Here is a 13680-nt window from a genome sequence, read left to right on the forward strand (position 1 = left end):
GAGTATGAAACTCCATCCCAAGATATGTCAGCGATTGGGTCGGTGTCAATTTTGACTTTGGGAAATTGATGATCCACCCGAATCTCTGGAGAGTCTCCAGAGCAATGTTCAGGCTGTGTTGGCATGCCACCCGAGAGGGGGCCTTGACAAGAAGATCGTCTAAGTAAGGGATCACCGAGTGTCCCTGAGAGTGTAGGACTGCTACCACTGTTGCCATGACCTTGGTGAAGACCCGTGGGGCTGTCGCCAGGCCGAAAGGCAGTGCCACGAACTGAAGGTGTTCGTCCCCGATGGCGAAACGCAGGAAGCGCTGATGCTCTGGTGCAATCGGCACGTGGAGATAAGCATCCCTGATGTCGATTGATGCTAGGAAGTCTCCTTGGAACATCGAGGCGATGACGGAGCGGAGAGATTCCATCCGGAACCGCCTGGTTTTCACGTGTCTGTTGAGCAGTTTGAGGTCCAGAACGGGACGGAAAGATCCGTCCTTTTTTGGCACCACAAACAAGTTGGAGTAAAAACCGTGGCCCCATTGCTGAAGGGGGACAGGGATCACCACTCCTTCTGCCTTCAGAGTGCTCACCGCCTGAAGAAGAGCATCGGCTCGCTCGGGGGGCGGAGATGTTCTGAAGAAACGAGTCGGAGGACGAGAGCTGAACTCTATCCTGTAACCGTGAGACAGAATGTCTCTCACCCATCGGTCTTGGACATGTGGCAACCAGGCGTCGCAAAAGCGGGAGAGCCTGCCACCGACCGAGGATGCGGTTTGGGGAGACCGAAAGTCATGAGGAGGCCGCCTTGGTAGCGGTTCCTCAGGCGGTCTTTTTAGGACGTGACTTAGACCGCCATGAATCAGAGTTCCTCTGACCCTTCTGTGGCCTGTTGGACGAGGAGAATTGAGACCTGGCTGAGGGCCGAAAGGACCGAAACCTCGATTGTACCTTCCGTTGTTGAGGTCTGTTTGGTTTGGACTGGGGTAAGGACGAGTCCTTTCCCTTGGATTGTTTAATGATTTCATCCAATTGCTCGCCAAACAGGCGGTCGCCAGAAAATGGCAAACCGGTTAAGAACTTTTTGGAAGCAGAGTCTGCCTTCCATTCACGTAGCCACATGGCCCTGCGGACTGCCACTGAATTGGCGGATGCTACCGCCGTACGGCTCGCCGAGTCCAGGGCAGCATTCATGGCGTAGGACGCAAACGCCGACGCCTGAGAGGTTAAGGACACAACCTGCGGAGTAGAGGCACGTGTGACTGCATTAATCTCAGACTGACAAGCTGAGATAGCTTGGAGTGCCCATACGGCTGCGAATGCCGGAGCAAAGGACGCGCCTATAGCTTCATAGATGGATTTCATCAGGAGCTCTATCTGCCTGTCAGTGGCATCCTTGAGTGATGAGCCATCTGCCACCGCAACTATGGATCTAGCCGCCAGTCTAGAAACTGGAGGATCCACCTTGGGACACTGAGCCCAACCCTTGACTACGTCAGGGGGGAAGGGATAACGTGTGTCATTAAGGCGCTTAGTAAAGCGCTTATCCGGAAAAGCTCGGTGTTTCTGGACTGTATCTCTGAAGTTGGAGTGATCAAGAAACGCACTCCGTGTACGTTTGGGAAACCTAAATTGGAATTTCTCCTGCTGAGAAGCTGACTCCTCAATCGGAGGAGCTGGAGGAGAAAGTTCTAACACCTGATTGATGAACGCTATAAGGTCGTTTACTATGGCGTCCCCTTCAGGTGTATCAAGGTTGAGAGCGGCGTCAGGATCAGAGCCCTGATCTGCCACCTCCGCTTCATCCTCCAGAGAGTCCTCATGCTGAGACCCTGAGCAGTGTGATGAAGTCGAGGGAAGTTCCCAGCGAGCCCGCTTAGCCGGTCTGGGACTGCGGTCCGTGTCGGAGTCCTCACCGTGGGACCTATGAGTCGCCCCAGGAGCACTTTGCTGCGCCGACCGAGGGGGGTCTGAGAGCAATGATTCAACAGTGCCCGGGGCCTGTGTTACCGGTCTGGACTGCAAAGCTTCTAGTATCTTAGCAGACCATCTATCCATAGACTCAGAAAGTTTGTCAGCGAATGCTGCAAACTCTGTCCCTGTCACCTGCACAGTGGCAACAGGTGGTTCCACCTGGGCCGAGGGTCCCACCGGTGGCTGAGGCTCCGGCTGAGTGAGTGTCACAGGGGCCGAGCATTGCACACAATGAGGGTAGGTGGAATCTGCAGGTAGCATAGCCGCACATGAGGTACAGGTTGCAAAACAGGCCTGTGCCTTGGCACCCTTGCTTTTTGCGGACGACATGCTGTTGTCTCCTCTTAGAGCAATCAGTGAGGGTATATAGCCAAAAGCAAATAGTGCGGCCGTACAGAGTAAATGTATACAATATAAGCATATAAATATACACTTCGGCACCCAGGGGGGCCAGCACCTAGTAACAGGTGCGGCTTACCGACCGCCCTCAGCGGTTGTGTGACCACCAGATTCCCTGCCTGGGCCTCCCAGAGCTGTGGAGCTCGGTGTTGTCTCCCCTCTGAAGTTCTCCAGCGTCAGAAGTGCTGATAGGAATGGCTGCCAGCGTTCTGAGAGGAGGGGGGAGCCGTGGGCGTGCCTCAGAAAGTGCGGGAATCTGATGCCCCACGGTGCTCAGTGAGGGGGGAGGAGGATACTAAGTATGCTCCAGCCCTCAGCGCTGACGTCCAGTGCAGCGACCCGCACTTACCCCTGACTGGCAGGCCCGGGGGCGGGAGTATGCGGTACTAGGCCGCAAAAGCCGGGGACTAAAGTTATAAGCGCGGCCGGCAAACAAGCGCGGTCAGCGCGGTAGTCCCGGCGCACAAACACACCCAGCAGCTGCTGTAGCGTCCATTACACAGGCGCTCTATGCGCCGTCCCCAAGGGGACACAGAGTACCTCAGAGTAGCAGGGCCCTGTCCCTGATGATACCCGGCTCCTGTCCAGCAGATTCCCCCAGGGGCTGCGGAGGGAGCCCGGTCCCAGTGCATGGTGACCGGTTAGGATCCCACTTCACCCAGAGCCCCTAAGGGATGGGGAAGGAAAACAGCATGTGGCTCCAGCCTTTGTACCCGCAATGGGTACCTCAACCTTAACAGCACCGCCGACCAGAGTGGGGTGAGAAGGGAGCATGCCGGGGGCCCTGTTATGGTCCCTCTTTTCTTCCATCCGATATAGTCAGCAGCTGCTGCTGACTAAATTGTGGAGCTTGCGTGCATGTGTCTGCCTCCTTCAACACAAAGCATAAAAACTGAGGAGCCAGTGATGCACGGGGGGGTGTATAGGCAGAGGGGAGGGGTTTACACTTTTAAGTGTAATACTTTGTGTGGCCTCCGGAGGCAGAAGCTATACACCCAATTGTCTGGGTCTCCCAATGGAGCGACAAAGAAAAAACATTTTTAATTTAATAAATAATAATTTAATAAATGGTAATTTAATTTTAATTTTTTAATAAGAAATGTATAATATATATATATATATACCGTACTTTTCGCTTTATAAGACGCACCTGATTATAAGACGCACCCCCAAATTTGGTGAAGGAAAAGAGATTTTTTTTTTAATGTTAAATGGGGTCCATCTTATAATGCCAGTGTCCCTCTAACAAATCATATAGGGTATATGTCCCTCATAGCCCCCCATCCTAAAATTAACCCCCTTAATCTGGATATGGCCCCCTTATATTGAATATAGCCCCCTTGTGATGGCACACGTTCCCCTGTGCTGCCTATGGCCCCCTATGGATTGCACACATTCCCCTGTGCTGCCTATGGCCCCCTATGGATTGCATACATTCCCCTGTGCTGCCTATGGTCCCCAATCGATTGCACACGTTCCCCTGTGCTGCCTATGGCCCCCTATGGATTGCATACATTCCCCTGTGCTGCCTATGGTCCCCTATGGATTGCACACGTTCCCGTGTTAGATAACGCCCCCATGCCCCCTATAGATCGCACAAGTCCCCCTGTGTTAGATATCGCCCCCATAGTGCTGCCCATGGCCCCTATATAAATCACACAAGTCCCCCTGTGTTAGATATCGCCCCCATAGTGCTGCCCATGGCCCCTATATAGATCGCACAAGTCCCCCTGTGTTAGATATCGCCCCCATAGTGCTGCCCATGGCCCCTTTAGATCGCACAAGTCCCCCTGTGTTAGATATTGCCCCCATGGTGCTGCCCATGGCCCCTATATAGATCGCACAAGTCCCCGTGTTAGATATCGCCCCCATAGTGCTGCCCATGGCCCCTTTAGATCGCACAAGTCCCCCTGTGTTAGATATCGCCCCCATAGTGCTGCCCATGGCCCCTATAGATCACACAAGTCCTCCTGTGTTAGATATCGCCCCCATAGTGCTGCCCATGGCCCCTATAGATCGCACAAGTCCCCCTGTGTTAGATATCGCCCCCATAGTGCTGCCCATGGCCCCTTTAGATCGCACAAGTCCCCCTGTGTTAGATATCACCCCCATAGTGCTGCCCATAGTAAAATAAAACACTTACCTCCTCCAGCGTTTATCTCCCTCCTGTCTCCCTCCGTGCTTCTGTTCCTTACTTCCTGGTTCTTGGTGCCGGTCATGTGATCGGCACAGCAGACTGAGATCTCTGCCTGCCTGATCACAGTGGAAGCAGGGACACGGGGAGAAACGCTGGAAGGGGGTAAGTAAAGCTTTTTTATTTTAGAATGAGCAGCAGCCTGGGGGCCATATCTAACACAGGGGGGGGCATGTGCAATCACAGGGGGGCGCAGGCTCATATAATATGCACCGATCCCCCAGCCCATCACTGCGTGTGATTTCAGCACCATTGGAGATGGACAGCGGCTGTGCATATTATATGAGCGGGAGCAGGAGATCAAAGGCTGCAGCCCTCAGCGTTCCCCTGCACTCCAGAGCTGCTGCCCCACCTCCCCTGGACCCTGAAGTGTATATGTATGTATATATGTATATATATATATATATATATATATATATACACCACCCCGTATATTCGGCTTATAAGACGCACCCCCTACTTTCCCCCAAAATTTGGGGGAAGAAAAGTGCGTCTCATAAAGCGAAAAATACGGTATATACACACACACACAGGGTAAGTGGACATTATTATTCAATAATAAATATTAACATTTTGGGATAGATATGACATATTGATAACTTCTTACTGCTTCTTCTCTGGTAAGCATAAATACCCAAGCACAGCTGCCCCAGCTGCTACTGCCCCTCCGGTAAGACACCACCGGATTAAGAAGACCTTTTTTTTTCACATATTCCTGCTCTGAATTTGGTGTGCATCTTATAATCCGGTGCGTCTTATAAAACGAAAAATACAGAACTACTTGTGATGGCTGCCATGAGAAGAGGATCACTATATGGAGACCTGGGAGCGAGGGGAGAGACTGAGCATGTGTGACCACCAGCACCCAGCTCACTACATGGACGTGCAAACTGCTATACACTGACCACAAGGTGGGGGAGTTCTCATGTGAATTTTCATAAAAATATTCATAAATTAAGGGTATGTTCACAAGGAAGCTCTTAACATGGCTTTTAGAGTTGATTCTGCCCCAAGATTCACATTTAAAAAATAATCAAATCTGCCAGCAACAAGTCTCCAATTCATTGGCAAGTTGTGTGTGCAAATCACAGCAAAGCACAAGTATTCTTATGGTTATTGATGCTGTATTTGGGGGATGTTTTTGCAGCTGAAATGTTATTACACTGCATTTTCTAATAAAAAAATAAAAAATAAAATAATAAATAATCAAAATCCATGGTAAAATAAAATAAAAAAAAAAAAAAGGAAACCCCAAACTGAACACACTGATTAAAGAAATACATCAATTCAGCGCCAAAAACGTGTGGGTGTTTTAAGCAGCTTTTAGATAGGGTAGGACTGCAAAATCCACAAGAGACTGACAAGCTCATCCATTAAGAGAACTTATGAGAAATCACTGGATTATTAAGTTAATACTGCCCAGAATGGGAGATATGAAAACAGAATAGGATAAATTCTGTTAGATTTTTCATACAAATGTCAGTAGACAATAAGAGCTACTTGGACATAAGCCGAGCAGATGTAAAATGTCGGCTGTTATCTGCGTGAACAGCACGGACTGGGGCATTAGGTGTATGAGATGGTCACTACTCCTGGTTTAAGAGCACTAATGTATAAAGAATGAAGCAACTATACACCCAGCACAATAATCCGGGCAGACAAGGCCATACCTCCTGATTAGTGAGATACAATCTTCGGCATTGGTCCGCAGCTGAGCACTGGGAAGGAGATTGACGCACTCTGCAAGTTGTAACAACGATTCTTCCACGGATGCCCAGGAGGCTACAAGTAAAAGAAGACATGATAACAAGGTCTGACACATCTGCCAGCTAGAGAGTATAGTGCAGCGCAAGCACCATGATCTAGAAGACATTAGTGATCGGATACAGAGACGAGGGACGGCAACTACAATGCTTCAACAAAGACGACATGGCTTGAGAAGTGTGCACATATGTACAGTGGATCACATTAGTATGCAAAGTGGTTGCACCAAGTATACAAGTCAATAGGATAAGGGATAACTTATTAATAGCTGGGTCCTCCATCGATCCAAAGAACAGGGTCTGAAAAAAGTGGAGGCTGAGCAGCCACTTCTCTGCTCCATTCACTTGTAGATCTGCAGAACCCTGTTTGTGCAACTGGTGGGGAGAACAGGAGTTGGATCAAAGGTTTTTCAATAGCCTATCAAGATAAATACTTATATACAGGTTACAACTATTTTAAAACTCCCCAATCCCTTAGTGATCTAGCTAAATTTGACCATAAAGAGGTCGTCAACTACTAGGACAACCCCTTCTGACTTCACTTGTTTCCCCCAAGTTAAATAATAAAGTAATTACACATAATATTATATATTATATATATATACACACACACACACACACACATATACACACACACATACTGTACACACGCATATATGTATATCACCTCCCATACCGGTGCCCTTCTAGTGGTGTCTGGGGTCATGGTGTCGTAGCTCACGTGGGGCTGTGACTTCATGCGAGCCTCACATTCAAACAGCGTCGGCTTCTGTCTTCCCATCTTCGAGCCAAACGAGTTAATCAATGGGAAGTGAGCACAGCCGCTGTGCTTCCTGTTAAATGGTCGTTTGATACAAAGGCGGTGAGAGAGATGGTGGCACTGATTGCACATCACAACTTCACGTGAGCCCTGAAACAGAGCCGTGGCACTGCTGGAATGGCACAGATACAGGAGGTGAGTATAGGCTTTATTATTTTACTAAGGGAAAACATGTTAAATCAGAAGCGTCCTATATTGGACTACCACTTTACAGGGGTGGTTCATTACTCAGCATTAGTGGCCAAATCCATTTAAAACTCATAGGGAAGGTTTTTTCAAATACCTAGTGAAGTAAATTATGACTCTGAGTGGTGCTATTGGGGTCCACTCATCCCCATAAAGTGACCCCTGGGCTCCGTGACCTCTGAGATCCGATGAGGTCACGTCAACTTCAAGTTGATCTGACATCACCGAGGCAGGCCCCAGTCTCCCTGAGTGAGTGGGCTGTGGACGGACTTTCATGGCTAATCACAGCCCAGCATTTCTCCTGCTTGCGACTCTCTGCAGCAAAGGAGACAGCGCGCTAGATGCTGGGCTGTGATGAGCAGTGAAACTCCGCCCACAGCCCAGTCACTCAAGAAGACTGGGGCCGGCCTCGGTGATGTCGGGTCAACTGGAAGTGGACGTAACATCACCGGATCTTAGAGGTCACGGAGCCCGGGAAAGTGTGGGGGTGGGCACTTTTTGGGGATGAGCGGACCACAACAGAGTCGCTCAGAAGCAGAATGTACTACACAAGGTATTTGAGAAAAGTCTTCCCTATGCGTTTTACATGGATGTTGCCACTAATGCGGAGTTGTGAACCACCCCTTTAAACTCAAAATTAAAGGGGTGGTTCACCCATATTCATTATTGGCCACAACGATATGTTTAGAAACAATATTTCTCTCAAATACCTTGTGTTGCCAATAGTGCTTGTAAGCGGCACTATTGCAGTCCGCTCTTCCCCCATCACCTGATCCCCAGGCTGTGATGAGCGGGAAAAAAGCCACCCACAGGCCAGTTACTCATGGAGACTAGAAATATGGGTAGAGCTGGGCTCAACCGCCTAAGGAGGAAGGTGCTTAAGGGAAAAAAAAGCGCTAAGTAATATATTGGATCCCAAGCACTCAAATAGGACACAGAGAATAAATGCAAAAAAAGTGTTATTTTATTGGACTATTTGCAAAAAGGAAAACGCCACCACAATAGAGCAAAAGCCGACGCTTCGGCCTATGTTAGGCCTTTTTCAAGGTTTTTGCGTATGATGGAAAGGTGGATGGGACGAATTAGACGTCAAAAGGACTGTACCATGTGGCGTTTGCTTTGCAAGGGTACGTCACGGAGGCCAGGGAGGCCCAGAAGACAGGTGGAGGAAAAGAGAGGATGCCTGGATAACACAAGGAGTGTGGACAGGGCCCCAGAGGTCTGTGATGGAGGCAGGAGGCTCTGTCCCCACTCCTTGTGTTATCCAGGCATCCTCTCTCTTCCTCCACCTGTCTTCTGGGCCTCCCTGACCTCCGTGACGTACCCTTGCAAAGCAAACGCCACATGGTACAGTCCTTTTGACGTCTAATTCGTTCCATCCACCTTTCCATCATTCGCAAATACCTTGAAAAAGGCCTAACATAGGCCGAAACGTCGGCTTTTCCTCTATTGTGGTGGCGTTTTCCTTTTTGCAAATAGTCCAATAAAATAACACTTTTTTTGCATTTATTCTCTGTGTCCTATTTGAGTGCTTGGGATCCAATATATTACTCATGGAGACTGGGGCCGGCTACAGTGATGTCAGGTGAGCAGGAAGTTGAAATGACATAACTGGATCCCCGAGGTCACGGTGCCCAGAGGTCACGCTATGGGGAAGAGCGGCAATAGCGCCATTCACACGCACTATTGGCAACACAAGGTATTTGAGAGAAACCTTGTTTCTAAACATAGTGCCTTGCGAAAGTCTTCGGGCCCCTTGAATTTTTCAACCTTTTCTCACATTTCAGGCTTCAAACATAAAGATTAAAATGTTATTGTTATGATGAAGAATCAACAACAAGTGGACACAATTGTGAAGTTGAACGAAATTTATTGCTTATTTTAAACTTTTTAAAAAAATAAATAACTGAAAATTGGGGCGTGGAATATTATTTGGCCCCTTTACTTTCAGTGCAGCATAGTTGACCACACTTGTGTGCGGAAAAGATGCCTAAAATGATGGGATACCACCAGAACATTGACCAGACAGACTCCGAAATGTCTGTATGATACCAATTATGTGCACTTTTTTGTTATTTTTGTTTTAACACAAATTCTATGTGTTTAGTGGCAAAATGGGTTTGTGTGCATTGTATTTATTTTTTTTAAGTTTCACTTTTTTTTTACTTTTTCACTTAGGGTGCGTGCCCATGATTCATGTTTGCAGCATTTTGAATGCTGCAGGCTTCAGCTGCGTCCAAAACTCTGCGTTGTACAGTAGAAGCACAGTGGATGGGATTTCTTGAAATCCCCTGCCCACTGTGCTTGTTTTTTCGGCAAACACTGACCTGCGGTGTGGCTTTCCAAGCCGCAGCATGTCACTGTTTGCTGCGGATTTGCATGCATAGGGAGAACACAAGCGAGAGACAGCAGCGCACTGAACCCTGATCGTGGGTACAAGCAGCTGTGGTCTCTTGCGGACCTGCTGCATCCAAAACAGTGAGAGTCATGATCGATTCCACTTGCGTTTTGCACAGACGAGTGCAAGCCGATGAATTATGGGGCACTGTCCATCTGCGATTGATTTCTCATGCCATAGTGGCATGCAGAATTAATCGCAGCATGCCGAATTTGGCAGCGAGTTTGGCTCACGCACCCCCATACAAGCCTATGGGAGCGTGTGAAAATTGCACTGAACTCGAATGTAATCCGAATGCAGTGCAATGTACACGAGAGAGGTAGCGGAGGAGATGGGGAGAAAGTGCTCCCTCCCTCTTCTCCGCAGCTGTGATGCAATCGCAATATCTGATAACAGTCGCATGACCCTTGGCTGATACTCACAATAGAGAGTCATTAGCATATTGCTTCCGATGCTCTCGCATCGGAAGCTATAACACTAGTGGAACCGTACCCTTAGAGGTACTTTGCACACTACGACATCGCTAGCCGATGCCGAGCGCGATAGTACCCGCCCCCGTCGCAGCAGCAATATCTTGTGATAGCTGCCGTAGCGAACATTATCGCTACGGCAGCTTCACATGCACTTACCTGCCCTGCGACGTCGCTCTGGCCGGCGACCCGCCTCTTTACTAAGGGGGCAGGTCGTGTGGCGTCACAGCGACGTCACACGGCAGGCGGCCAATAGAAGCGGAGGGGCGGAGATGAGCGGGATGTAAACATCCCGCCCACCTCCGTCCTTCCGCATAGCCGGCGTGAGCCGCGGTGACGCAGGTAGATGTTCCTCGCTCCTGCGGCTTCTCACATAGCGATGTGTGCTGCCGCAGGGGAACAACATCGTACCGTCATTGCCGCGCAATTATGAAAATGTCGGACAGTACACCGATGATACGATTGCGACGCTTTTGCGCTCGTTAAACGTATCAAAAACGCTTTACACACTACGATATCGACAGCACGCCGGATGTGCGTCACTTTCGATTTGACCCCACCGACATCGCAGCTGCGATGTCGTAGTGTGCAAAGTACCCCTTAGTCTCACTGTGGGACATGAATATTTTTTACTTTGATCATTCGTCTCATGTACTTCAGTACAATAGTGCTGGAATACATGAGACCTGTCAGTTTCTCACTTATAGAGCCTGTTAGACCATGCTTACAGCAGGATCTAACTGGCCACCATACCCTGGGGTCATCAGATGACCTCAGGCTACCGTGGCAACGATCAGCACTGGCAATTACAATCGCAGAGGAAGGGGGGCAATCCTGCCAAAGTGGGGCTTTTAACCTCCCATTAACCTCTTAAGATACCACTATTGCGATTGACAGCGGTATTACTTGCGAGATGGTCTCTTGACGGTTTGCAAAATGTCCTCCTGCTGTGACCCCAAGTGATCACATATAATCTGTGGGGAAGCCAGGCCTTAAAGAAGTATTTTGGTTGGAGTAAAGTACATTTGGTTTACATAGTAGGTGAGAACTCCAAAATTGGAGGGCGTTTTACTGCCAAGACCCCCAGTAATTTTTAGAATAAGGCATTTGTGCCCCCACCTTAAATAGAGCAGTGGACATGCCTTGGCACTACCGCTCAATTCATGCCAGTGACAGCGGAGTACAACACTCTGATCTCCAGCAGTCCCATAGAGATTTGCTACATGTGAAACTTATTCTAGCTATTATGACAATTAATAAACCCTAAGAAGTACTCTACACCTTAAAAAAACCGGAATAAAACTATGTTAAGCTATAACATCAAAACAGGCATACGTACCCGGTTCCTCCAGCTTGGCGATATGGATGAGGGCCCTGTTCTTGGTACTGCCGAGTATGGCCTCCAGCCTCTTTAGACACATTGACAGGTTACTTTCTTCTGACACAGGATCTAAAACTTCCTTCAGCTTCTCCATGTAGAAGGCTGAGCCTCGTAAAAGCCAGTTTACAACATTTATTAAGGCCCGGCATAGGCTTAGACATTCTTCTGCTTTACCATGACAGCTGTGAAAGAAGGCATCACATCTGTGAGACATAGCACTTATATAGGAAGTGAACTTGTATGTATTATTCTCTCTTTTTATTAATCTTATCCAGCATGGAAAGTTATGAAACTTTGCAAATTACCTTCATAGGGGATTTATCTTTATCCTTGTAAAAAAAAAATTGTATGTAAGTGGTTTCCAAACCCCGGCTTTTCAGTCTCTTCGCCTTTAGCTGCATTGATATCAGTATGTACTCCTTTGGAGTACTAATGATGGCTGTAAAAGGGTCACACCTGTCTCCTCCTCAGTGTTGTAGTTATCAGAACAATCTGTGGCAGCGGCTTATCTCTAGGGTTATTGAGACAAGGGTGCAGACTCCTTGACGCTTTCACTGCCATCATATGTAATTTAAATGACCATGAGCAAATAACTCACTATATGAGTGGTCATAACAATGGATACCTAAGCTGCAATGCCCTGCACATGAGGTAAGTGACATGGCTCTATCAGGAGAACTATTATACTTTTCTAATTGGAGGTTACTTGCTAATAATATTATTACACCTACTACATATTAACCCTAGAACGCATACTTGGGGCCTCGCAGGCCTGCTAGGTCATTTGTTTTCTATGGTAGATTGAACTGCTTGCACGTTCTAGGGTTAAGGTAGGATTTTGGAGATGGGAATAAGCATTTAAGTCCAGGTGGGAGTTATCAGAGAATTTTCACTGGAGGCATGTCCTTTTTCTACGTGTATGATGCTGACCAAACAAGCAGGCAGCAACACTCCAGAAAAGAACACGCCTCCACCATAGCTTAGAGCAGATTGTTTTGTGCGGGAGCTGTAATGTTCCGGCTCTGACCTCCTGGTCTAACCTCCTACATGAGTCAGTGTGAGGGAAGGAGCAGCACAACTGAGTGTAGTAGGGTTATATTACAAACCCTTCTCTCAGCTCTCCCCTTCTCATAGCATGGTCTCCTCTGTGATACTGCCCATACCCCCATACTGCATATCCAGAGAGGAGTCCGTAATCACACACTTATGTCTGGTGTGCTCAGGTCTCAATACATCTGAATCAGGAGTAGAGCAGAACCGTGTGAAATATAACAACAGCCCTGATCTCACTGCAGAGTAGGTACAAGTTGCCTGAGCACAGCAGACAGAAGTGGGATTACTGACACCTTTAGACAGGTAGTGTGGAGGAAAGGGCAGCACAGTGGAGCACAAAGCTATGAACGGAGGAGCGCTGACCCTGTTCCACAATATGGGGGGGGGGGTTTCCTTTTCTACTGTGCTGCTGCCTGGGTATGATTGGTCAGTAATATAGATGGACAAGAAGAACACCCCCCCAGTGAAAACGGATAACTTATTCTAAATTATCTCATTGGGGATAAATACCTTGATGGTTAATCTCTCTGCAATAGAGGCAAAATAAAAAAAATATTATTCCAAGATACAGCCACTATTACATCTTCTGACGAGCTCAACATCAAAAAGAGGACTTTTCACCAAAATTAAGGTGTTTTAAAGAATTTTAAAGAAAACAAATCTCATTGAAAAAAAAAAAAAAATGAAGTACCGACCCTTTTAATCAACATTGCCACACTGCCCTGTTAGTTCCCGCCATTCTCGGATTACTTCCATAAGTGAGAACATGCCATCGACAAGCACGTGACTGCTGCAGCTAATCAATGGCCTTAGAGGAGATGCCAGTATGTACAGCAATGATTATCTATAGCGGCCATGCTTGCACTGAGAGCACATTACAGCTAAGAGAAGTAAGCAGAGGCCATTGGGGACAAGAAGAGCTGCAGCAGAGTAAACACCTGCAGGCAAGTATAAGCATTATTTTAAAGGGAATCTGTCAGCAGGGTTTTGCTATATCATCTGAGAGCAGCATGATGTAGGTCAGGGGGACCCCAACTCCAGTCCTCAAGGGC

General features: G+C 48.0%; 1 protein-coding gene across 1 annotated transcript in view; it reads right to left on the bottom strand.

The window, feature by feature from the left end:
• MED24 (mediator complex subunit 24) overlaps positions 1-13680 on the bottom strand; it is a 116693-nt gene that overhangs the window by 68057 nt on the left and 34956 nt on the right. The window contains exons 6-7 of the mRNA XM_075350140.1: positions 11534-11757; positions 6228-6339 (exon numbers count right to left, since the gene is read on the bottom strand). Of these exons, the coding sequence (XP_075206255.1) occupies positions 6228-6339; positions 11534-11757 (336 nt within the window). The remainder of the gene's footprint in view (positions 1-6227; positions 6340-11533; positions 11758-13680) is intronic.

This window comes from Anomaloglossus baeobatrachus, chromosome 5 (genome assembly GCF_048569485.1).
Source record: "Anomaloglossus baeobatrachus isolate aAnoBae1 chromosome 5, aAnoBae1.hap1, whole genome shotgun sequence".
In the NCBI taxonomy this organism is placed as follows: Eukaryota; Metazoa; Chordata; class Amphibia; order Anura; family Aromobatidae; genus Anomaloglossus; species Anomaloglossus baeobatrachus.